This window comes from Tyto alba, unplaced genomic scaffold (genome assembly GCF_018691265.1).
Source record: "Tyto alba isolate M040663 unplaced genomic scaffold, T.alba_DEE_v4.0 Super-Scaffold_1000006, whole genome shotgun sequence".
NCBI lineage: Eukaryota > Metazoa > Chordata > Aves > Strigiformes > Tytonidae > Tyto > Tyto alba.
Window position 1 is genome coordinate 8901294 of NW_024881272.1, and position 22912 is coordinate 8924205.

Here is a 22912-nt window from a genome sequence, read left to right on the forward strand (position 1 = left end):
GCACCCCCATTTCCAGCCCTGCACCCCCCCATTACCAGACCTGCACCCCCATTTCCAGCCCTGCACCCCCATTTCCAGCCCTGTACCCCCATTTCCAGCCCTGCACCCCCAGCCACGTCGCCTGCAGGCGGCAGCTCTGCACTCGCCAGGTTTAGGCCCAGGGACAGGTTGAGCTCCGAGCCAAAAGCTGTTCCCCTCCGGAGCTCGGGGTTGCAGAACATTGGCAGCGAGGAGGTGCTCCTTCACGTTCCCCCCTCCAAGGGGGCCTCGTGCTCACCCCAGCCCCTCGGCAAGGATGGGCGGTCCCTGGGCTGAGCTCGCTGTCAGGCACAGCACGGACCCCAAAAAGGCCAGCATCCCCCAGGCTCACCGCACCGAGGGCATCCGAAGGATAGAACGGGTGTCTCATCTTTCCGTATTTTAAAACGACCTCTGAGTGAAGACGTTTAAAAAGTAGTTTTACAAAGTAACCTCGGCCACTGAATTGGATCTCCACACATTTTCTTTGGTTCACACAACGGCATTTTAGAAGGGACTAATGCAAACATTTTTATTTAGAATGTTTTCATCATTATTTAAATATCAATACAGTTTTTGCAATAGTTATCAAGTTCCCAGTACCAGGGGAAAATAAAACATAACCACATGCTTGGCTATGTTCAGAGCTTCAGCAAGCCTCTCCACTTCAGCTGAACATGCAGGGTGGTATGTGTCAGTACAACTGAATAAATACAAAATGTTGCAAATGTTAGAAGAGATGCTTCTCTGTGGGCATGGAAGTACCTACTGGAGAACCACAGCCTCCTCCTGCCACGTCAGAACCCCGGTGTGAGCACTGTTGTCTGGACTGGGACGCAGAGCGAGGAATACACAGTTGTCAGAGCAGCAATATCCAACTAAGGGGAGCCCAAGGGCTGGGGGAGAGCGCGATACCCGGTAGTGTAGCCCAAGACAGCAAGCTCTGCATCTATTTCTTGTGCCTCCAGCGGCAGGTCAGTGGCAGTCCCAAAGCCCCCAGTGAAGGCCATGTCTAGCTGCAGTGCTTAAAAAGCTGCCTTCTGGCAGAGCCCAGGAGCAGTAATGAGACTGACACATTTCTCCTCCCATCTTCAGGAAAAAAGTGAGTCATGCTACTACTGAAATACAAACTCACATAAATAACATTAAAAAAAAAAAAAAAAAGACATTTTCAAGTACTCCCCTTCTTCCCCAGCTGTTGTGCTTGTGGTCCTACTCCATCACAAACTGCTCCATACAAGCCAGGGCAGGCAAACTTCTAATCCAAATGGCACTCCAGAGTCAGCAATATACACTTGCCAGCCTGGGAGAGAAGGAACACATTTCTCTTCTGCTCAGCTACAGTATTTAACCTGGGAGCATGAAGGACACATTTAATAACATATGAAACCATAACTCCACCCCCCCCAAATAATAGCTCTGTACAGCCCTAGGAAAGATCCTTGGCCAGCATAAGCTAGATGCTATGGAGGGAGAAGCGGCGAGAGGGGAGAGTTTCCCAGCGATTGTGGCTGTGGTGATCGAGGGAGGCTGTTTGTCTGAGAAGTTCGGGTCTCCCTTCAAGAAAGAGTAGGAGCTCTCCCAATGTCTGACTACTGTAATGTGGCACAGCCTGAGTTCTGAGCAAATACTACTGAGAGCTGAGACATTTGGGAGCTATATGAACAGCTAAGGACCAGAGCAAGTCCTTTCTATCTAAGCTTTTGCTGATTGGAAAGGGGAGATCACAGTCCCCAACGCCTCCCTTGGCTTCCTCTGGCCCCTGCCCCTTGCGAGGTGTCCCACTGCAGCCTGGCCCCTTGCTGGGCAGTGCTGGTGCTGAGTGTGTGCTCCCCCCCGGCCCCGGGGCTCGCTCGGCTCCCCAGGAGCCCAGCAGACATGCAGTGCCTGCCCCCAGCCTCCACGCCAGACACAGACTCCGGGGTCCTACACCGGTGGGTCAGAGGAGGGTTTGCTACACAAACTGAGCCTGGCTTGGGTTACAAATGCTGGCTGTCGCACGACATGGGATACAACTGAGACATTAGACAGCTATTGGAGACAGCTCTGTTGCTTCATGCCAATGAATGCTTTTGCTGCCGTATATTCTTACAAGAGCCCAGCCCGTTCCTGCCTTGCTGCAGGCTCAGGCGCACTGAGAGATGATGTTGGAGTTGCAGTCTAAAGTGTGAGTGTGGCTTCTTTTGCAGTTTTCAGGCCCGCAGCCAGCACCAGGTGGGCTGACCAAGTCCAGGTAGTAGGGGGACTTGAGGAAACGGCGGTAGGAATCCTTTTCCATGAGGGTGAATATTTTCCTCTGAGCCTCATCAAAGCAGGACAGCGTAGGTGCCAGCATATTGTGGCTCGTCTTCTCCCGTGTGCATGAATCCAGGTTCACCTGTGGGCCAAAAGGACAGCATAAGTAGAATCTGTCCCAGAACTGGCTGGCATAGGTAAAGGAAAACCCAAGCGCCTCTTCACCAAGCATGCTTAAGCTGTCCTTGATGAGCAGTGGTCTGAAATGGCTGCTGGACACCCTGTAGCCCTGGCAGAATTCGTGCAGCTGGATACCAGTGCATCTCTGCTGCCAGACGAACTGTCAGGGGAGACCGACACATCTCCCTCTGGGATGCAGCCAGGCAGGAGACTCAAGCAACTGCACAGGAGCAGCTGGAACACTGGGAAACATGGTCCTCCTGGGCTTCTCCCACTGCAGTGTGCACATGGGATGGAAACGGGGTTGCAACTAAACTCACTTTTTCTCTATCAAATTTTAATATGAAAGCAATAAAAATGACACCATTTTCTTGCTAGCTAACAGAGAAGCAACATCCTTCAACTCTTGTGAAACTACCAGATCTCTACTTCCCTGTGCTGCTGGCCTGGTTGGGGATTTAGCATCTCACCTTTGCCCAAGAAGTGTTCTGTGCACATACCTCTTTTATTGCCTGCACCGAGATGAACTCATCATAGATCTTTCTGGCCTTGGGGCTGAGCTTGGCTGGTGACTTGGTTTTCTTGTAGTCCTCACAACTGACCCAGAACTCGATGTTTTCCTCACTGTACTCAGACTTGAGAAAAGCACGGAAAGCAGCCAGTCCTCCTACAGATTGCCCAGAGGAAAACCAGATCAGGTAAGAGGGCTGGTTCCTGGAGAGTCATACCTGTGAACCTCAGCAATTCTGCATTCTCCCTCCCAGAGATGAATGAGCTGCTCCCCTGGGGCTAGCAGTGGGGATGGCTGCCTGCCTCCACTGCAGTCGCTTGTGCATGCCGAGGGAGGCTGGAATTCAGACAGGCCCCACGGGGATGTCACACGTGGGTCCTCAGCTGCCTGCTCCCCCACTGTGACCTTCAGTGGCTCGGCCAGGAGAACACAAGCAACTTGCATGTTCCCAGGAGGCTGCGACGAGACAGCCAACACACACCACCGAGTCTCAGGCCATGGGAACAGTGCGAAGGGAACCTCAGGGACATCAGTGTAGCCTGGAACCAACGGGAAGACAAAGTGTCCCATGGGCTCAGTTGCAAACAGTTTCTCCACTTTTTGGCTCTTGTTTAACCCGCGCTTAACCGTGTGCTGCAGTATTGTTCCCACCTTGTACAGGAGTTAAGCCAGTTGCTCTCACAACAGGCACAACTCAGGCATAGGCCAAAGCCACACTCATGATACCTTGGGATAGTCCCTAGGGTCTGACCAAGAGCACCCTTCACCACCCCTCCCAGAGGCCTGTGTGGCCAAAGGAGCCACTGTGAGCTGCTAAGAGAGGTAAGGTAATGTCCCGTGCCCGCTCCAGGGGCTGCTCAGCACACACTCTGCAGGCAGCACCCTCAACGTCTCCAGCAGAAGGGACCTCTTTACTTACTGTCATGATGGATCAAGTTTTCCAAGGAGTCTGCCCACTTTCTGATTTCCTCTTGGCTAACCCTAAAAGGAGACAAAGGGAGAAATATAGGGAATATTTAAGGGGAGTACAGAAAGGACAAATTTGTTTTTTTGTTCAGCACCATTAGAAAATCCCTTTCCCTAATTGTTGTAAGAGCATACACAAGAGACCAAGCAGGAAGTGTCTGCTTGCTTTACAGAGAGCCCTAGGGATTCCAGATCTAATCTACAGAAATTCCGGTTTGCAATCCCCATCACTGTCCATGGACTGGAAAAGAATTTTCCTGGAAAAATTGTTGGGGACTTTGTTTTTATTCTGTGACTGGCTACATCTCTCTCAGGGGCATGGACCTGGGATCACTCTTACAGGTCATATCAGACAACCTGAAGGGGCTGATTTCTTTAATCTTTCAGGGGAACAGTAGCTAGATAGAAGAGAGAGGAACGTGGGAACTAGAAATCATGTTTGCACATCCTGCGTTCATTCCCCCTACCATACCAGAACATCCTCGGGCTCATCTGTTCCAGGAGCATTATTTTGGCCTTTGGAGTCCTCCTTAGAAAGGATACAATCTACTTGCACCTCAGTGAGAGCAGCGATACCCTGACAGGCTGCTCTCTCTGTTTTATTTGCCAGTACCTCTGTGCAGCTGTGCAGACCACTGCACAAACCCAGCTCAAAGAGCCGGTGCTGCTGATACTGCAATGTGTCAAGCCGCACCAAGCCTTGTGATGGCGTTAGTCCCCCGTGCAGGAGACTGCACAAGTCTTTCCATGGGCACGTGCACGCTGAATCACTGAAATGCTGGCAGAAAGGGACCTCTAGTTCAACCTTCTTCACAGGAAGGAACTATCAGTACCTGAGGACTGGTGCCACACTGGATTCAAACACAGAGGTGTTCAGGTGGTACTGGGGAGCAGCAGCAGAAACGCTAATGAAGTTTAGCTCAGTGAAGGAATAAGCAGCGTGTTGCAGGCAGTCTGGGCTTAACTACGTGGCAGCATCTGCTCTTACCTCTGGCTTGAAGATATTTTCTCCTTCTTGCCCTGGGAAGAACTGTAGTCACAGGAGTCTGACTTCTGCAGCAAGAAGCCCAGACGATGCTTCATATCTTTGGCACTGAAAGAAACAATTCAAGAGTGAGATGAAGGTAATGCGTTACATCTCCCTCTGCAGCCTCCTCACCTGCAATAAGCTCATTCAGCATTACTCAGTGACCCAAATGCAGGTCACAGCTAGTGACACCAGTAAGTACACCAGTGCTGACTTTCCACTCCTCACATAATGCACTGGGCTGGCAAAGAGAGACAAGCTGCTGTTTTCCTATTGCTTGTTTACAGTTAAAATATTGTGATAGAAAGGCATCGCTGCGTGGTAATTGTGTCACTTCTCCCTGAGCTGATTTGCCCAGCTACCCGTGTCCAGCTCTTACACGCTTACTAATCCTTTCCTGCAGCCCTTGCCAGCTCCCCACCCAGCCCCAGGAACAGCGGGGCCGTGCCAGGCCACCCCACCGGGCAGCTGCCCGTGGCAGAGGGAAGGGAGGAAGCGAAGGACTCAGGGCAGGACCATGGGGTGGGGTCAGGGGATGAGCCCAGAGCTTCACCACAACCGGCCCACGCTGACTGCAAGCTACCCCCTTGCTCCATGGTGAGCTCCTATGAGGAGGGGCAGGCTTAATTTTGTTCAGCTTTCCAGTGAGCTCAGGACAATCATTGCCTGATGGCAGCACCAAGACAATGTAGCTGGTACTGGCCTCAGCATCTCTCTGTATTTCCTTCCAGTTTAAGAAGGAGGGGCAGGTACATCAGTCCTGGAGCTTGCCCAGGGGCACAAGCCCTGGCCTGCTGCAGGGTGCAATGATAGAGCAAGCAGGAAATTCTTCTCCCGCTCCTCAGATCAGAGCCTGGAAAAGACCAAGAGGTTGTGCTGCAGAGCTGAGCTCCGGTAGCTGCTCAGACTCCCAGCACTGCTCTTTGCTCCAGCCACAGCACCCTGTCAGCAGTCCCAGCCATATCTTATCTCACTGCTTGCCTGCGCTCATGAATGTTTCCCTATCAACTCCAGCACTAGGCTGAGAGCAAAGGAAACCCTGAGCTTCTTTCGAGCGGGGTGTGAGTGACCAGGGCCAGCACCCAGGCCCTGGCCAGGCAGGCACCGGCTGCTCGGCGCTGCGGGACTCGGGCTGCCATGCGACCTGTCCCCAAAAGGAGATGGCTCAGGTCTGCAGGAAGGCAGCAGCAGGAGGAAACAAAACACCACTGTGTGCAGCGAGTCCTGCAGCTTTCTGAAGGAGGCGGATTTTCTTGGGAATCCTGGACAGAGGTGGTTAAAAGATGTGAACCTTTTTTTGATTTGCAATTTTTCAAATGTTTTTTTTTTTTTTTTTTTTTTTTCTCCACATCAAATGTTCCTGCAAATTCCTCACAGTTTCAGCACTTCTTTTCAAATCCACCATGAGCAGGGAGCTTTTTTCTCCCAGATGGGAGGAGGCCGAGTCTCAGTTTGCATTTTCCCTGTCCTCCCCATTGCCCAGCCAGGGGGAAGCAGCCTCAGGCGCGCTCCCTGGGGGCTGAGCGGCCAGGAAGGCAGCGCTACACCAGCAGAGACCAGTGCAGCTCGCCTGGGCTGGATGAGCAGGGAGTTTTGTGGGGGGTTGGTGCCATTCTGGAGACCTGGGCCACTTTGCTGGGGGTCTCCTCCAGGCCCCATAGCACCTGAAAGGGAGTAACACCCCTCCGGCAGCGCTCGTGGCCCCCTGGCAGGCACAGAGACCCCCTCACGCTGGGCTGTGGGGCGCTTGGGGGTGCAGGGGCTCCGCTCTGCCAGCGCAGGGGTGCCTGGCCGGTACCACAGGTCAGGGTGCAGCCGGACCCCGCAGCGGGGGTATGGCCAGCCCCACAGCTCTGTGCATCAGGGTGCGCCCTGACCGCCCCCCCCTCCCCCCCATCAGTACACCCCCAGGGGATGCAGGCCGACCCCCGGGGCTGCATCCAGGTCCGTGGTGCCCTGGGCTGGCCCGCATCCCTGCCCTGCCCACGAGCGGCCAGGTCTCTGCTCCTGCCAGGCTGGGGTTCTGCATTTGGGGAACGACCCTCACGTTTTTTGATATCCTGTCTGCCTTGCTTCCTCCTCAAAAAATCAAGAGGAGAAAATCCAGCCGAGACAGGATTCAAAGGAGAAAAGGGGTGCAAAGCTTGTGGTAGAAGCAGATGAGAGGATAATCAAAATATAGCAATGCTAAGAGCTGCTTATTTTGCTGATGGGAAGGATGGGGTTAGAGTTCCCACAGCTCCATACAAAGCCTTTATGCAATTCTGCTTCTGACTAACAGAAAAAAAAAAAAAAAAAAAAAAAGTCTGTAGGCAATCATTTGTATCTAATCTTACAAAAGAATCAGAGCTGAATCTGCCACTTCTGCTTCAGACACAAAGTGCAATGCATCAGCGTATCTCCTGAATAACAAAACAGATGCTCAGAAATAAACAGTACCTTTTTAAGCAAGTGGCTGGCAGCGCAGCGAGTCCCTTGCACATCTTGCTCCCGAGGTCGGTTCTGTATTCCAGAAAAACAACAACGCAGGAGGTAGCAGAGGCTGCCTGCGGGTCCCTTGTCGCCTGCAGAATTCAGCCTCGCCTCTGAGCCGGCTGCGCTGCCTTGGCTCTGTTTTATAGCCGAGCCCAGCCAGCCCAGTAGCACTGGGTGACCCAGTCAGGAGCCAGCGCAGCGGCAGCACCCGTCCCCTTTTTGCCCACCCGAGAGGAAGAGGGTGACGTATAAACCAAGACAAAGCAGTGAGGGGGATTGAAAACCTTACCAGAAATGAAGCTTGGTGTCTGGCTGCAGAGGTGGATTCTTTTAAAAGGGTGGAAAAAGCTTCAGGGGTTTTCCTCTATTGCAAAAGGTGGAAAGGTGCAGAGAAAAGCTGGAGATTTTCAGAGGTGCACAGACAGTAAAAAGGGTCAGAGAATCAATTCTGAGAAGTGAGACGAGCTTTGCTTGTTTGTCTATTCATTTTCTCCTTCTATTTAAAGCAACCTGGGGAAATCAAGGGACAAGAATTTTAAACACAAAAGGTTCTTGTAATCCCAACAAACGCAGAAACCAGAGCTTTAAGGAAAGAAGAATGTAAATTCACTGAGGAACTACCCAGGCAGACGAGATTGTCCTGTTTTATTCTAGAGGCATGTGGATATATGCCTTTGGTGAGGCTGAAAAAAACCTCTGATAGGCATATCACTGTTGGGATATAAAATGTGTGTGTCCCAGAAAACATATTTGGGGACAGCTAATGTACATGTGTAGGAAAAAAAAGACAGGAGGTTGACAACACAACTGCCTTAGATATATGAGTGTCACTGCAACACCTTACTTCTCCATTTTCATTTGCCTCTAATCAAAAGCCAGACCCTGGGACTCGTAAGTCCCCAAGTCTCCAGGGGAAGACGATTAATTAAGACGATAGGCATAACTGTGCCTGCCCAGAGAGGACTTTGTGGCAGCATTGAGGCTACTCAGTGCTAAAGGCTGAACCCAGGAAACACTTGGCTGTGGGGATGTTTGGTGGCAACTGCACTGCCTGGCTCTGCTGTAGCCCCAAGGGAGCACAGAACGACTTCAGCTACACCACTTGTCCTCAGCCCTTGGAGGGTGCAGAAGGCAGTTGTCCCTCTGGAGAGAGAGAATTGGCTGACACTTACTGAGCCACGGCTCAGCACAGCCTGCACCACCATTATAAAAGAGGGGAAAGCTTTGGGCAGACGGATACGCATATGGTCTGCTGCACTTCAAGTCTTGCTCCCACTGTGAAATAAAGAAGCTTCAGTTCAGCAGCAGGCTGTCTGCCCACACTACCCACTGCTGCACTCCCTTTCCCCAGAAACCTTTAAATACTTTGCCCACGACCTGCAGAAGTTGCAGGGTGAGCTTTTCCCTCCTGTGTCTCTAGAGCCTACAGCCAGCAGCAGAGACGACCCAAATCCCAGACTAGTTTACCTGCCTCGGCATACTGCATCCTCTCGGATCATTAACTGTGCTGAAAGGCAATGCTCTAATTAACTTTAAAATGTTTTTGTATGAATGTGACTATCCTGATACCAAACCTGAGGCAACATGCCTGCAAGCCCTGCACTGTTTGGACCAAAAATCAGCTCCAGCTCAGGGCAGGATAAAACCTTAACTGTGTGAATCCCCTTGTATTTTTAGTGTTAGTGAGTTGACAGCAGTTGGGTGGATCTGTAGGAAGTGACTGAGCACTGGCAGAGTTTGTGCCAAAGCTCTCTGATGTCTTCTGTTTGGGGAAGAGAGAAGCCAAAGGGTGGAATATGGCCAATGGGAAAAAAACTCAACTGATCAATTAGTTGCTAAATATTTAATTTCATTAATTTAATTTTAAATCTCAAACTTGTGCAATGTTACTGCTGTTCATGTGCAACTGCAGCACAGTCATTCAAGAAATTCAAGAGCTCAGCTGGCTGACACAGTCAAGGTGCCTGCAAATTCTAATCCTGGCAGCCAGAGCCTGACCTCCTGGCTCAGGAAGGTCCCAAAGGCTGCTTGCTAGGGCAGGGAAACTCTGTGTAGAACATAGAAATTCTGCAGTTTCTCTACAAATAGGCATGTAATCAGTTTTAGGAATGTCACACTTCTCTGTGGGTTGTAAGCACGCCCACTGCATGGTTCTAATAATGCTGGTGTTGTCAGCATCAATTCACCTTGTGCATTCCCCAACTTTTGTGCGAGCAGGCTGTAATAACAAATTTCTAACACTGCCGTTACAACATCCAGCCCAAAGGGCTTTGCGATTAAGACCATCTTCCCTGAACTGGGTATGCAGACTTCTAGAACTGCTACAGTTGAAATTTCCCTCTGTTCCAGTTCATTAACACAGACTGGTTCAGTCTAGCCCCTGCACGAGGAGTTTGGGTTTGTGTACTGTTTCTCCTCTAAGCTGCGGTTCCCAGCTGTTGCAGTTTAATACCCTCTTAGCTGCTCCAGCTGGTCCCCAATCAAAAGTACCCCCTTCCACTCTTATCCTCCATAGTCAGGCCTCTTCTCCCAGGGCACAGACTGTGCTGTGCTCAACATCAAATTCTCCTCCTCCTTGCCAGCTAGAGAAGCTGCAGCTCATGCCAGTTTTTAACGCCTGTCATATCAGCTCTGGCTCGCTTCACCTGCAGCACAGAGAAATCAGCAGTGAGGATGGGCTGGGGGTGCAAGGTTGGGGGTGGAGGCTCCCTGGCCAATACACCTCTTGGCCGTGGGGTGCTCTGTAGGCACCCAGGGGCTCACAGGAGACAGCATTATAATAAATGTCTGCAGTTCCCACTGTGGCATCCCTTGTCCCCCACCCACTTGTCCCTGCTTCATCCCCCCCTCTGCCTCCCCGAGCAGCTAGAGACAAGGCTGTGAAATCAAGTTTTCCCTCCCACCACCACTGCTAGGGAAAAGCGTCACACGCACACGTGCTCACCCCCGCACACGAGTGCATGTGGGATGTGTCCCTCGGCTCAGCTGCAGCCAAGCAGCAGGCCGTGGGAGGAGGCAGGCAGCACAGAGAACGCTGCTCCGGCGGTCATTGCTCAGAGCCAAGCCACTACAGGCTGCTGCCCTCCTGACGGCGTGGGGCTCCCCCGCCTCAGTCCCTTCGCATCTCAGGGCGGCGTGCTGTGGGATGCACGAACGCGCACGGAAGACGGCTGCTTTGCGTCACTGGAAACGGAGAAGGGCATGACATGGGGGCTGTGAGGGTATGCCCCTGGGACAGAGCCTCTCCTGTCACTGCTGCCTTCCCCGGTCCACCTTGCAGAGGCTAACAGCGGCCCGCTCTTCAGCCAGGCACTTTGGGACTGGGCTAGCAAATTGCCTGGGTGCACAGGGGGACACTGGGCAGAGAGAGCATCGCCCATCCTTCTCATGGGCGTCCCCATCCCAATACACACCTGACCCCTGATCTGCTCTGCAGACAGCATTGGTGAGGAACCTGAGCAGCTCTCACACCCCTCAGAAGCACTAACCAGGGGAGCACTGGTCCCCAGGCTGCAGAAGCCCCTCAGGAGCTGCTGCCCTGGTAACACTTCTGCCCATGTGAGCGGCGCCGGCACCGAGTCCTGCCGTGGGGAGGGGGCCTGGAGCTGTGCGGAACCCCCTGATTTGCTTCTCCCACACCCCAGCCCCAAGCACTCTTTGCACAAAATCCCTTCCAGTACAAACCTCCCTCCCTTGATTTCTTCTCCAGTCTACCCATTAGTGGGTAAGATTTCTTTCCAGTAACAAGGGCTGCATCTTCTCCACATACATGTGTGCTCTGATTGAATTACAGCTAACGAGCTGGGAGCAGAGAGCCCTGGAAGGGTCATTTAGGTCTGAGTTTGGATGAATCAGCTCAGCGCGTGCTGGGGCCTGACACTGCATGCAGCCACGTTTCCTCTCCCAGGCCACTGACTATGGCCTGACCTCTCTAAGAGACGCATGGAGAGGCCACACTTGTCCCCACAGGGTCCCCCAGCCAGCCCTTGGGATTCCCAGATACACTGTCCCACAGCATAGTTTGAGGAAATCTCTCTTTCCCATGTCTCTGCAATGCACTGCCTGACTTCACGCGTGACCACAGCCACGGCCGTCGCAACCAGCTCCCAGAGGCAGCCTTTGAGGAGAGAGCATCTCTTCCCAAATTAGCCCTGACGAGAAGGGTGACTCACCACCTTTCTGCCACTGAGTTAAGTCGCTGCTCACATGGAAAGCTTCTCAAGCAGATATACCTCCAGGTTGACCCAGTGACATTTCTGCTTCTCTTGGATGAGGCAAAGATGAACTATTATAGGCCAAGCAGCTTTGGTTTGCTGTCGTAGTTTCTTGGTGAGCCTGCTCTTCTCTGAAGTGATGCTCTGTAAACATTAGCACACTTATTCAGCACATTCCTTAGCCCAAACTTCATACAATTTATACAACCAAACGCACAACTTGTATGATTTTCCCATGCTCTTGGGTGTTTTCTGCTTATACATGCACTTACAGCATCAGTGGATTTTTGTCATTTTTATGTGCTTGGAAGTTCCTAATAACTTGGAGAGTCTTGGTTGGGTTTTTGTTTGCTTCAAGTCGCAGTTTTTGGGTTGCCTACTTCTTCCGTTACTACCCAGAATTAAATATTTCATCTTGTATCAAAGGAAGAATTTTGTTCAGCCCAAATGGGCTTTTGTTTTCTCCTGGCTTGAGTTTGCTAATGAAATAAGTGTGGTTTGGTTTTTTTTGTCTGGCTATTGTTCTTTGGGGGGCATCAGGCAACAGAAAAAGCTATAATTTGAGTAATTTGCCTTCCAATTTCCCAAATCTCCATCTCATCACCTGTCTTGATAAACAGTCCCCTTAAACATTTCCTCTTAATTGCTAAGAAAGTTTTGAATAACACTGGACCACAAACCAAGCCAACATATGCCTGTTCACTCATGCTTTCCCAACACTAAGAACACTTTGAAATTTCTCATTTAGCCACTTTTAGTCCATTTAATACGGATTTTATGACATTTTAAGCCAAATATTGATGGCAAGCCATATTCAGTTATAAACCTATTTCACCACCACAACTCCCTTATAAAAGCACTATTAAGCTCATTAGAAAAGGTCTATTTTTCCATTAAATCACATCAGCTGGTATCAATTATACCACCACTTTTTCAGATGAGCCTGCTGTTGGCCACACTAATAGTGCTCCTGCACTGATCAAAAAGTTAATAGCTGTGTGACTATATAGCTCACCCCCTCTTAGAGCATGGCTTTCTTCCAGTCTCCTTTTATTCTAAAATGTACGAAAAAGGACCATTCTTTGTCCTGAGATCACTTTAGCCTATTCCTCCAGGAATCTTAGTGCAAGCTAGTTGCGCTTAGCTGATATAAAACTGTAGACCATCCTCAAGGCTGCATAGCCCCCCAGCAGGGACACACTTGCCAGTCTTTTGCAAGGGACACTGAGCAGACACTTGCACTGTGTCCCAGCTCTGCCTGAAGCTCCTCTGGAAATCTCTGAGTGCCAGACCCCAGTGCTGCCATTGCTTCTTCAGTCCCTGGAATGTGCCTGGGGGTGTGAGGCAGCTGGTTTTGTCCTGCCTGCGTGCTGCCAGCCTCTCCTCAGCCCACACACCCGGCTGAAGCACAGCACCCAAGAGCTGGGTGCTGCTCCCACCGAGCAAAGGTGGCTCCAGTGAGACATGCACCATCGTCTGCTCACAGTGGACAATTTCACCCTTGACAGCAACGAGGTCTAAGTATTTTCACTCCATATTTTGACCTGATATAATGTAACATGAATTTAGCGGTTGTTGATTTAAACACACAATTCTGTGTTCCTTCGTGTTCTTCTTCACAAGCTGTTTGCACTTACTATTTGAAGCTTACTGGGATCCCCTACTGAGATGGGAGCTGTGATGGGCGATGGTGGGACCAGCTCAGATTGACCCCCGTGGGCCCATCACTGCATTAGCTTACAGTCAGTGGTTTGCGCACACCTTGCCTGGGGACCTCTCACTTGTGGGCTGATTGTTTCACCCAAATGCACCCTAAGGTACAGGGGAGGAGGAGGCAGGAAGAAGGCTGATGCATCAGAAATTAAGATGCCTTTATGTACAGCGTACAACAAAAAGCACTCCTCATGCCTTCTGCACCTTAGTAACCCAGCTGTGCAGTGACTTCTTTTCTACAGCTTTAAAAAGCCCAACTTTTTAATATGATTGAGCTATCCTCTACCTAGGCAATCACTAGATGATGTGAAGTTATAGGCTGCAAATCTAAATCTTTTGTCACTGAAGATCTAGTAAGATCTACTGTCTTGACCTTAGATAAACCTTTCTTCCCTCTTATCTTTCCAGTGGCAGCTGAGCAGGATTAGAGCTGCCATACCACAAGGGCCCACGCCAGGAATAAAGGCTAGAGCTTCGTTCAGAAGTGCAAAGCCCAGGGGATATTTTGTCAGTGGGGTCATGTCTCAGCAACCAAAGCACATTGCTTACTGCTCCGGTCACAGTTTATTTGTTTAATTCTCTAAACCCGCTTACAAAAGATTGGAAGCAGCAAGCATCTGTCAATGCCTGTCTCAAGGATATGTCGATTATTTAAAAGGTGATGTCTGACAAGTCTGCCGCTGGGCTTGCAGAGCATCATGATTGCAGGCTAAAGAAACACAAAAGCAAGGACAAGCACCTGCAGCAGAGAAACAGCATCCATTCAAAAGCGCTGCGTGATGCTAGCCTGCTGCATACAATGGCTGAGTTGACTTAGAGTAGAAGTAAATGCTCTTGATGTGGCTTCAGCCTGAAGGGCAATCCTGAAAGGTGCTAGGTATTCAATGGATCACTCATCCCTCATGTGCAGGTAGTTTAGAAATCGCAAAAAGGAAGAGGCAAAATGAAACTTCACTGAAAACAGTTGAACCTAGCCTGAAGTTCCTTGATCTGCGTCCTAGAGGTGCATTGGACAGAATGAAACTGCAAGTGGCAAACATCCAATGTAGCAAAACCGTGGAATTGCTACACTGGGAAAAAGTCACTTGCTGCAGAGCCTGATTGCACAGGAATGCATATGATATGTAATAAACATGTAAAGACTACTGGAAAACAGTCACTGCTCAGTGAGCTCTGTTTTACTAAGACCTCTTGCTATTTAAAATTTATGTTGCAGCAGTGCTGAAAATCCAAGCAGACCTGAGCTTCACTGTGCCACAGAGAAAAAAAAAAAGCAGAGAGCTGTGAGCAAAATCTATGGCACATGATATGTGGCTATGCCCTGCAGCTGATGCTCACAGCATCATGCTGAGAGTGACAACATTTAATGCTTCATCATTTAGAAATTTCTGTTTTTTCCAAAAAAGAAATAAGTGCTTTGTGTTGTTACGTTTCATCCTTCTGAACTTCTCAGCAGGATGCACATGGCTGAGATCTTGCTGTCTCTCTGAAACCATGTTCGCCTATCTTTCTGGTATTCTGTATGCAGGCTGGATGCTAAAGACTGCAATTACTGGCTCAGCAGGTGAGACTCCTGCAAGCTGCTATCCCCAGGCACATTTGTGCTTTGGTGTTCAGCTAGAAATGTTTCAACACAGAAGGAAAAAATATGGGCTCACAGGATCACTTGGATCACACAGAAATCTGACCAAGACCTATTGCAGCAATCCTTAAACTGTCATCCACAGAAAACTTGTGGTCCCAAGGATATAATGCAAAAAGTCAAAGGAGATGATGCCTTGGATAATCTCAGAGCTGAAGCCATAACGGTAGATTATGGACTTGGACTTTCTCCGATCAAGTATGTTCAGCTCCAGGGTACTGTTCCTGATCACTGGAGAGACAAGCTCATTCTAAAGACACGCATGGCTCTGAAAGGAGTTTTACTGTTCAGCATTATCACAGTATAAATAGACAGCCATCATGTGCAAAGTGCTTTATATTCCGTAAGTACAGAATGTTTATCTTACTTGTGCATTGTAGGAAACTTCTAGCCTCTGGTGAGGATAGTATTGACAAACTGTGCTTCCCCATTTTGTGAAATAATGCTGCAGTCCCAGTCAGTCCAGCTAAACTTCTCCCTCAATCTCACGTGAGATTGCCACAGCCTAATTTCACACGCTTGTCCTACCTGGAAACAATTGCCAGGCACAGACCCTGGTTTGTTACACAGAGCACTAGATGCCCATAAAAATATGCCCAATATCCCACCAGCCAGCAAATCCTCCCTGGGCATTGCCTGTCCTCTCCCTCTGCCACTATGATAGACTCATGCCACAGCCACGCTGTACTCTGCATTCACCTCCTCTCCGTGAGATGTGCTCTGCTGCCAGCAGACCCCAGCTGTATCCCTCCCTTGCTCTATGAGCACCAGCATCTTGGGGTGCCTGCAGAGGACAGGGCCAGGCTGAAGAATAGGATGGAGCCATGCTGACCAGAAATGAGAAAGGCTGAGGTCATGAGAGCTGGAAGAAAGGAGAAGAGTGGTCAGTAATGTACAGAGCAGGCAGGAAACTATGTGAGGAGAAGCCCTGGGAAGGAGGAGGACACATCCCATGGCATCTGGACAAGACAATCCTTGGGAACACTGTCCAACAGCCAAGGGTCTCCAGGGATGCTCAGCTGTTTCTGGAGGGAGCACGTGCACTTGCTGAGTGGTCTTGCTGCCCTGCAAGGGAGGTCATGGAGAGCTGAAACCAGTGACCTGGTGCTTCAGGACAGTGCAGCGGGATCTCTAGGGGAGCTGTGCCAGGCACAGGCCTCCAGCATGACCCTTCTGCTTAGCTACATCCCTAACTGTCTGTATTGTTATCTTGTGCTTGAGATTCATAATGGAGAATCACTTATGTTCTGAGTAAGAGCAGCTAAAAATAGTGCTACAATAACAAGGATGAGAGATGAATTTACAAAGTGGAGCAAGAAAGCCCAGAAGCCCCTCACAGTCATTATAGGTTCCCACAGCTTTCAACAGCAAATGCTCTTATTGTTTGTTAGGCAGAGAGGGAAATTGCCTAAGACAGTGGCAGATGCCTGGAAGTCTTCATATTGAACTGATTTCTTTTTGCCCCCTCTCCCTTCAATATACCTCACTGCTATCCACCTTGTAAACCTGCTTCCTTCAACCAAAATATGTGGGGCTTAGCTGCCAGCAGGTGTGCAGAGCAACTGGTATGCCATTGCGGCAAACATTGCACTGGGAGGGAACAGACTGGTCATCTGTCATTTTAAGTCAGCATCAAGCTTCAATGAAGCATTTATTCCAGAAAGACCCTGGCAAAAACGCATATGGATTTTCAGGCTCACCCTCAGTTAGGATGTTGCAACTTCTGCTCTGTGCCTCTGCAAAGAAGGTCTGTCCCTTCTGATGTGGACTAGTACATCTGCAGCTCAACCTTTGAATAAGCACTACAGATTTGTAAAATTTTTAACCACTTGTTGACGAAAGACAAGTAGAAGGATCAGGAGGGGAAACAGCCAATAGCAAAGGTTACCATGGCACCTGGATCCCTGATGCTCACACTCCTTCAGATGGTGTGACAGGTCCTCCTGGCTGTGCAGTGACCCAGCTTCAGAAGGAGCGGGGAGGGGTACATAGAAACCAGCCTACTTGCACCGCACCAGACTAGCTGCCTAGACACCTCTTGCAAGCTGCAGGAGCTCCGAGTTTAAGCCATATCTTAAGAAAAGAGGCCATTCCCCGCTTGGAGTTCAGTCCTTTGAGTCAAAGGGCCAGGGTAACACCCTGCCCTGGTGCTGTCTCTCCCCTGTCTTGAAGGCATGCTGGCTCTACCCACGCCCTGCTCAGCACGAAGCCAGCACTACACAGACCCTGAGCAATCCCTGCCCCGCTGTGAGCCTAATACAGAGGAAGTGGCTAATTTAAACTCTCTGAATCGTTCCAGAGGCTTTTGGGGGTGCTTACCTCTCTTATTCTAATAGATGAGGGCTCCAGGGAAGCTACCTTGCAGTCTGAGCTGTATTTAGAGTGACAGGCAACTGATGAAAAACAGGCTCAAAGGCAGTTTGGGAAAGATAAGTTGGGTAGAGAGAGGCCTGGCTCACCCCTCCCCACAGCCACAATAAAGCGTTTGATGTTTCCCTTCTCTGCACTTGATCACGTTCCTGCTGCCTCTGTGATTCATATTATGCAACTGATTGACTTTGCAAGATATGAGAACAAAGTGTCTCCTTACCCTGCTCCCTGATGCACATTATGTGTGTTAGATTGGAAGACTGAAGCAGAAATCAAAACAAGCCCTCAAGCCTGGTTTCTCCGCTAATCACCGGTGCTCATATCCTTCTTATGCTGAGGGACTCTGTGGTAGCATAATCTAAAAGCACCATCCTGGCCATGCTTCCATCAGTCTGCAGAACTGCTCCATTCCAGCTTCCCAGTGAAGATTGTGGCTCTTTCTGTATCAAGCAAAAATCCAGCAGGATTTTGTCTGAGGGTTAGTGAGCAACTCTTGAAGCAGCCTCTGATCAATGAGATGTGAAGGAAGCAATCCAGGAGGCACAGAGGCCAGCTGTCTTGCTAGCTACATCCCAATATCAAAAAGTAAGAAAAGTCATGGAGAAAGGAGTGGGTCCATGCTCAGGCAGTGCCATAACCCCTGAAAGCATAGCTCAAGGTATTTCTCGTGAAAGTTCAGACTGTTCCTGCTCAAGAGCTCACTGCCCTAGGCCAGCATACTCCAATTTAGCATCTTCGGCCTGGTGTCCCATCTCCAGGGCTGTTCTGTCAAAAGGACTTCACACCATGATACTCATATTAGGATGGAATGGGCACTGTCAACAGGTAACACCCACATCATGTACTTTCATAGCCAAGGTACATCAACGTGATAGTGCCAAGTTTAACAGAGTTACTCCACTGCATGAAATCTAGTGTTCACAGGAGAGATTTTTGCTTCTATTTTTCTCCATTTTCCTGCATCCAGCTGTGGATTGCCTTTACTTATGGCTCCTGGATAATAGAGGCCGAATCCCACTGTGCTGTTTTACTGCTTTTTAAATTCTCTAATATATCTGCACTTGGTCCAAAACCCATCAGTCCACTAGGGGAGGCAGGTTGGACTCTGTCAGCAACAGAGACCAAAGTGGGCTCACATTTTAGAGAAATGAGCTCTAAAATCCTGCTTGTCTTTGTTCTATATGAGTCACACAAGGTAATGGGCAGCAGAGGCTCCAAGGGGAATTGGGACAGCTCTAAGAGCGGAAGGATTTTTTTTTTTTTTTTTTTTTTTTCTCCACTCTTCAATTTCCCTTTCATTTATTGTCTGGAGTTGTTCATGAGAGTGCTGGGAGAAGACATGCTACTCCCAGCCTGAGATCAACAGACCTTTACAGCAAATCCTTCAGTCTAACAGTATCTGCTCGTTATCACAACAAAACAGTAACAGACCCTGAACCCCAAACAGACCCACAGTACACACTCAGGCATTATTATATAGAGACATGGAAGCTATTCCCAGCCAAGACTCCATCCAGTTTTCATCCAGCCCTAATTCTGTATTCTGCAGCTGCTAATGTATTTTCAGGAAACCTGTTTCAGTACTGGTGCAGAAATAGGACTCTCTCAACTATCCCAACTATCCTCCAACAACGAAATAACTGGCCCAATTACCCAGAGTTTACAATTCAGTGAAGTAAATACTTCGTTTAGCTGGAAGTACATCAGGGTCAGACCTCCAAGGGGCTTGGGTGGAAACACCCTCCCCCTTCCTAATCCGTCCAGGATCTCTGAATATTCAACCACAGAACAGCAGTGCTGAATCTGGCACGTACAGGGCTCATAAGCAGCATAAGCACAGCCTTGGTAATGAGGAAGAGCTGGAGAATTATAATGTGAACAAGTCTGCACAGGGAATGAAGGGAGGGAGAGAAGTGTGCTATCCACACAGGCAGTCTGCTGAAGGTCAGCACAAGATGAATGGATGAGATACAGAAGCTTTCAATCAACTACGCAGCTAAGCAGATAAAGTTTTTCTCAGGAGGTAAAAGGCCACCAGCCTGGGACAACTGTGCACGGAGAAGCAGGACCAGGACTATACAGCCAAAAGCACAGGACAGCAGGTAGCTGTGAACTTGTGACAGCCAGGGAAAAAAAAAAACCTGGGGTGTAGTAGCAGAATGAAGGGTTCGCAAGACCAACAAGATGACAGACTGCAGGGGAGGACCAACAGAGACTAAAGAACAGAAGTCCTGGAAGTACAAAAGGGAGAACGGCAAAGTCCGGGGCAGCCTGACGTTTCTGGAGGAATGGAAGGAAAAAGTTGCTGAGAGCAGGGCAAGATGCAGGATGTGCAGAAAGCCAGGTATGCCAGGTTGAATCTGTACACAGTGCCCTTCTTGATACCAACAGCATGGGCTAAACTTTTCAGTTTTGAGAATTATCTGCTTCTCCTAGTCTGGACACGTTTGTTTTCCTGGTGGCCTGTCAGGAAAATCAATGGTATGTGAATTGCTGCAACCTCGATGCCATTCCCTGGGCAGGATGTGGGGGTCTTCTGCTGATGGCTTGTCTGTGCTGTGTCCTCACCAGAGCGCAGGGCTTTTGGTCATGCCATAAACACATTCTTCAGTTTTACAACCAGGAATGGCATCCTAGGAACCCAGCTCTGGGAGCAGTGCTCTACATTATCAGCACAGGTCATTCTTTTAATCCTCATTTTGTTGTTTCTCCGACATTGTTTACACACACATTTCAGTTCAGACTGCACTTCATCCTTAATATTTCGGTCACAAATCTCTTATACGTGTATATATGGGATAACCAATATCCTCTGTCTCATTCATATGTTCAGTAAGAGGTTGGAAGATGGATGCTGCTCTTCAGGAAGGCTGTAGACCAACTGGAGAGAGTCCAGATCACAGACTTATAAGGCAAAATGGATGAATGAGAGTTTGTTCAATCTAGAAGTGAGCAGACCAAAGGGACACAGGGTAACAATACATGAAGTACCTAAACATCACATCCATAAAAGGCTGCAGTTACAGAGAGGAAGATGATAAACTGTTCAGTGTGCCCATGCTGGTTAAGGCAAGAAATGTTTGTCCTGAGTTACAGCAAGGAAGGATTAGATTAGACAACAGACAAGATTTTTCCAGCTGTAAGATCATGAAGTACTAGACTGGATCACCTAGGGAAGGGCTTACAACACCACTCAGAAAAGCTCCTACTACAAATGTAGTTTATTTGCCTCTGCCTTGGACCTTGGCAGGCTCTAGATGTCCTTGCTGCATTCTTTCAGGAGGGTGTTATCGAGAAGGTGATAAAACAAGAGACTAAAGTTCAGTTTTGATACCCACATCTAAGGTTTTTGGTTAAATCTTGAGTGCACAGTATGTCTTTCTCTTAACAATACCACCTGTCTGCCTCAGACAAACACAGAACTGCTGTTGGATAGCAGTCACCCACTGGTTCTGTACAACCTATCTTCAACAGTGGAAGCGCAGCTGCTTTTTGCAATCCAGACCTTCCCACTCTCACCAAGCTTAGCTACCCTTTGACCACTGCAGTAAGCATCATCAAACCTATTAACTTTTTGTTTGTTTGTTTTGAGACAAATGGATTTCCACCTACTCTGCAACCCTGGGGAAAAATAAGTTGATTTTCTGGCTGGAGAAAGCAGCTCACAGTGACCAGTCCCAAGAAAAAAGATGATATCAGTGTTTCTGAGTTTCCAGTTAATTGCGTTTACTGAAGAATACATAACATCAGAGTGCCTTGAGCCTTGGCCAAGCTTGCAAAAGTAAATAAAGACAATTCCAGTCTAATGTTAGAAAACTGACCCTTGGATTATTTGAGCTCACTTCTTTCAGCAGCTAGAACAAGCCCTGATGCATAAGATGTGAAATAAGGAGCATTGGACTCATACCTTATTATTTCAAAAAACAAGTGCATTTGCTGTAGCTAGAAGACACCCCTCCTCCAGAAGACAGGCCATGAGACAGAAGAGCAGCTACTCCCTCTTAGGGCTTGTCTGGTGACACCACTGCAGTTCATCAGCCTTCCAGGCACCTTCCCAGGCAGCCCCAGTGCAAAATATGCTGTGTTAGGAAGCAGCAGGAGTAGAGATGCTCCATAAAGGGAGACAAGCCAGGAGCTGAGGATAACCCCAGCCCAGGCTATGCCCTCACTGAGGGGCACCACCTGAGCAGGGCAGGCTACATAGGTGTAAACAAAGTAAAACCCTATAGTCAATCCACAGCCTGAGGATGGATCAGGGCAGGGGACATTTAGGGAGCACCTCTCAGGAGGAGCAGGAGATGAGGTTAGGAATAAACCTACCTACAGCACAGGTCAGGAGAGAACTAATGCCCAAAGCCTTTGTTTAAATAGAGCTCCTGGTCTGTGAGCAGAGGGTGTGGGTGAGGGCCCAGGTGAGGCTCATTGGGACAACTAAATTCTATTAGTGCCCTCAGGGCTCTGGCCTGCTCTTCAGGTGGGCAGAACCACCTCTGACTTCCCCAAGCAGAGCTGTGCAGCACTGCTCATCCCAGAGATGAAGGCAACCATGAGGTGTTACCCAATTCCTCTCTGATCCTTTTCAGCCCCATCCCTCCACGGCCCTGTTTTTTGCCTGCTGTCAGCCAGTCAGTCCTGCTGACTCCTCCTGTGCTTTATGAGCACATCTTGCAAATCACTCACAGCAATCCTAACACAGCCACTTCTGCTCAGTAGAGTGCCATTAGCCAGCAACTCTCTCCTCAGTCTCTAATGATTCAAACCACAAAGCTGTTTGTCATGCTACATCTTCTTTCCCAGTGAGTAAAAGTCAATTAGTGATTTCAACTTTGCTCTGAAATAGCCTTGGCTCCCTCTTGCTTCTTTATGCTATCAGGAAACCATCTACAATAATGACTTGTTTGGATGTCTAGTGTTGTGTTGCAGCAAATTTCAAGTGCTCTAAATTTTCCTTTCTGTGTACCAAACACCTTAAGCAGGAAGCACATTTTGCTGCCAGAAATTCCAAGATGAATTAGGTTTTGAACCTGTCATATAGCCATTTTTAAAATTTTATTTTTTTATGCTCAAGAAAATAATGATGAGTTTTGTTGCCCAACCTTAATTCCTATCTTAAACATCTAAATTGTCAGCAACCTTTCTCATTTTCTTAATCACATCTTAGTAGAGGAATAAACTCTTGAAAAACAAATGCTCCAAAATGTCTGAGGGATGAGACCTGGTGATCCACACAGTCCAAGCATGTGTGGCAACCACAGGTGGTCCTGTGGCCATCAGTGAGTTCTGGTGGCCTGCTGTCCCCTGGGGGCCCTGGCCAGCACTGGGTGCTGTCACACAGCGCTGGCCCAGGCTCCCTGTGAAGTGACTGGCTGCAGCCATGTCCAGAGCCAGGTTTGTGAGGCGCTGGAAACACAGGGCTGTTGCATGCAGAAGCAAATCAGCTCCAAACATAAGCTGCTGAGAGACAAAGTGAATTTCTTTTGCATTTTTCAGTGTTAGGATGTAATAAGGCATTAAAACTCAAACAGTGTGTAATAATTGTATTAGAGCTGCAAGGGTTTTAA

The 22912-nt window shown here is 49.0% G+C and overlaps 1 protein-coding gene across 1 annotated transcript; it reads right to left on the bottom strand.

Moving 5' to 3' along the window:
- Positions 1-523: 523 nt before the first annotated feature.
- RGS4 (regulator of G protein signaling 4) lies at positions 524-7593 on the bottom strand. The gene is made up of 5 exons (XM_032998676.2): positions 7377-7593; positions 4899-5003; positions 3864-3925; positions 2934-3100; positions 524-2395 (listed from the first exon to the last, which is right to left on the bottom strand). The coding sequence occupies exons 1-5, from the start codon at positions 7418-7420 to the stop codon at positions 2144-2146; spliced, it is 630 nt and encodes a 209-aa protein (XP_032854567.1). The 5' UTR covers positions 7421-7593; the 3' UTR covers positions 524-2143.
- Positions 7594-22912: the final 15319 nt, after the last annotated feature.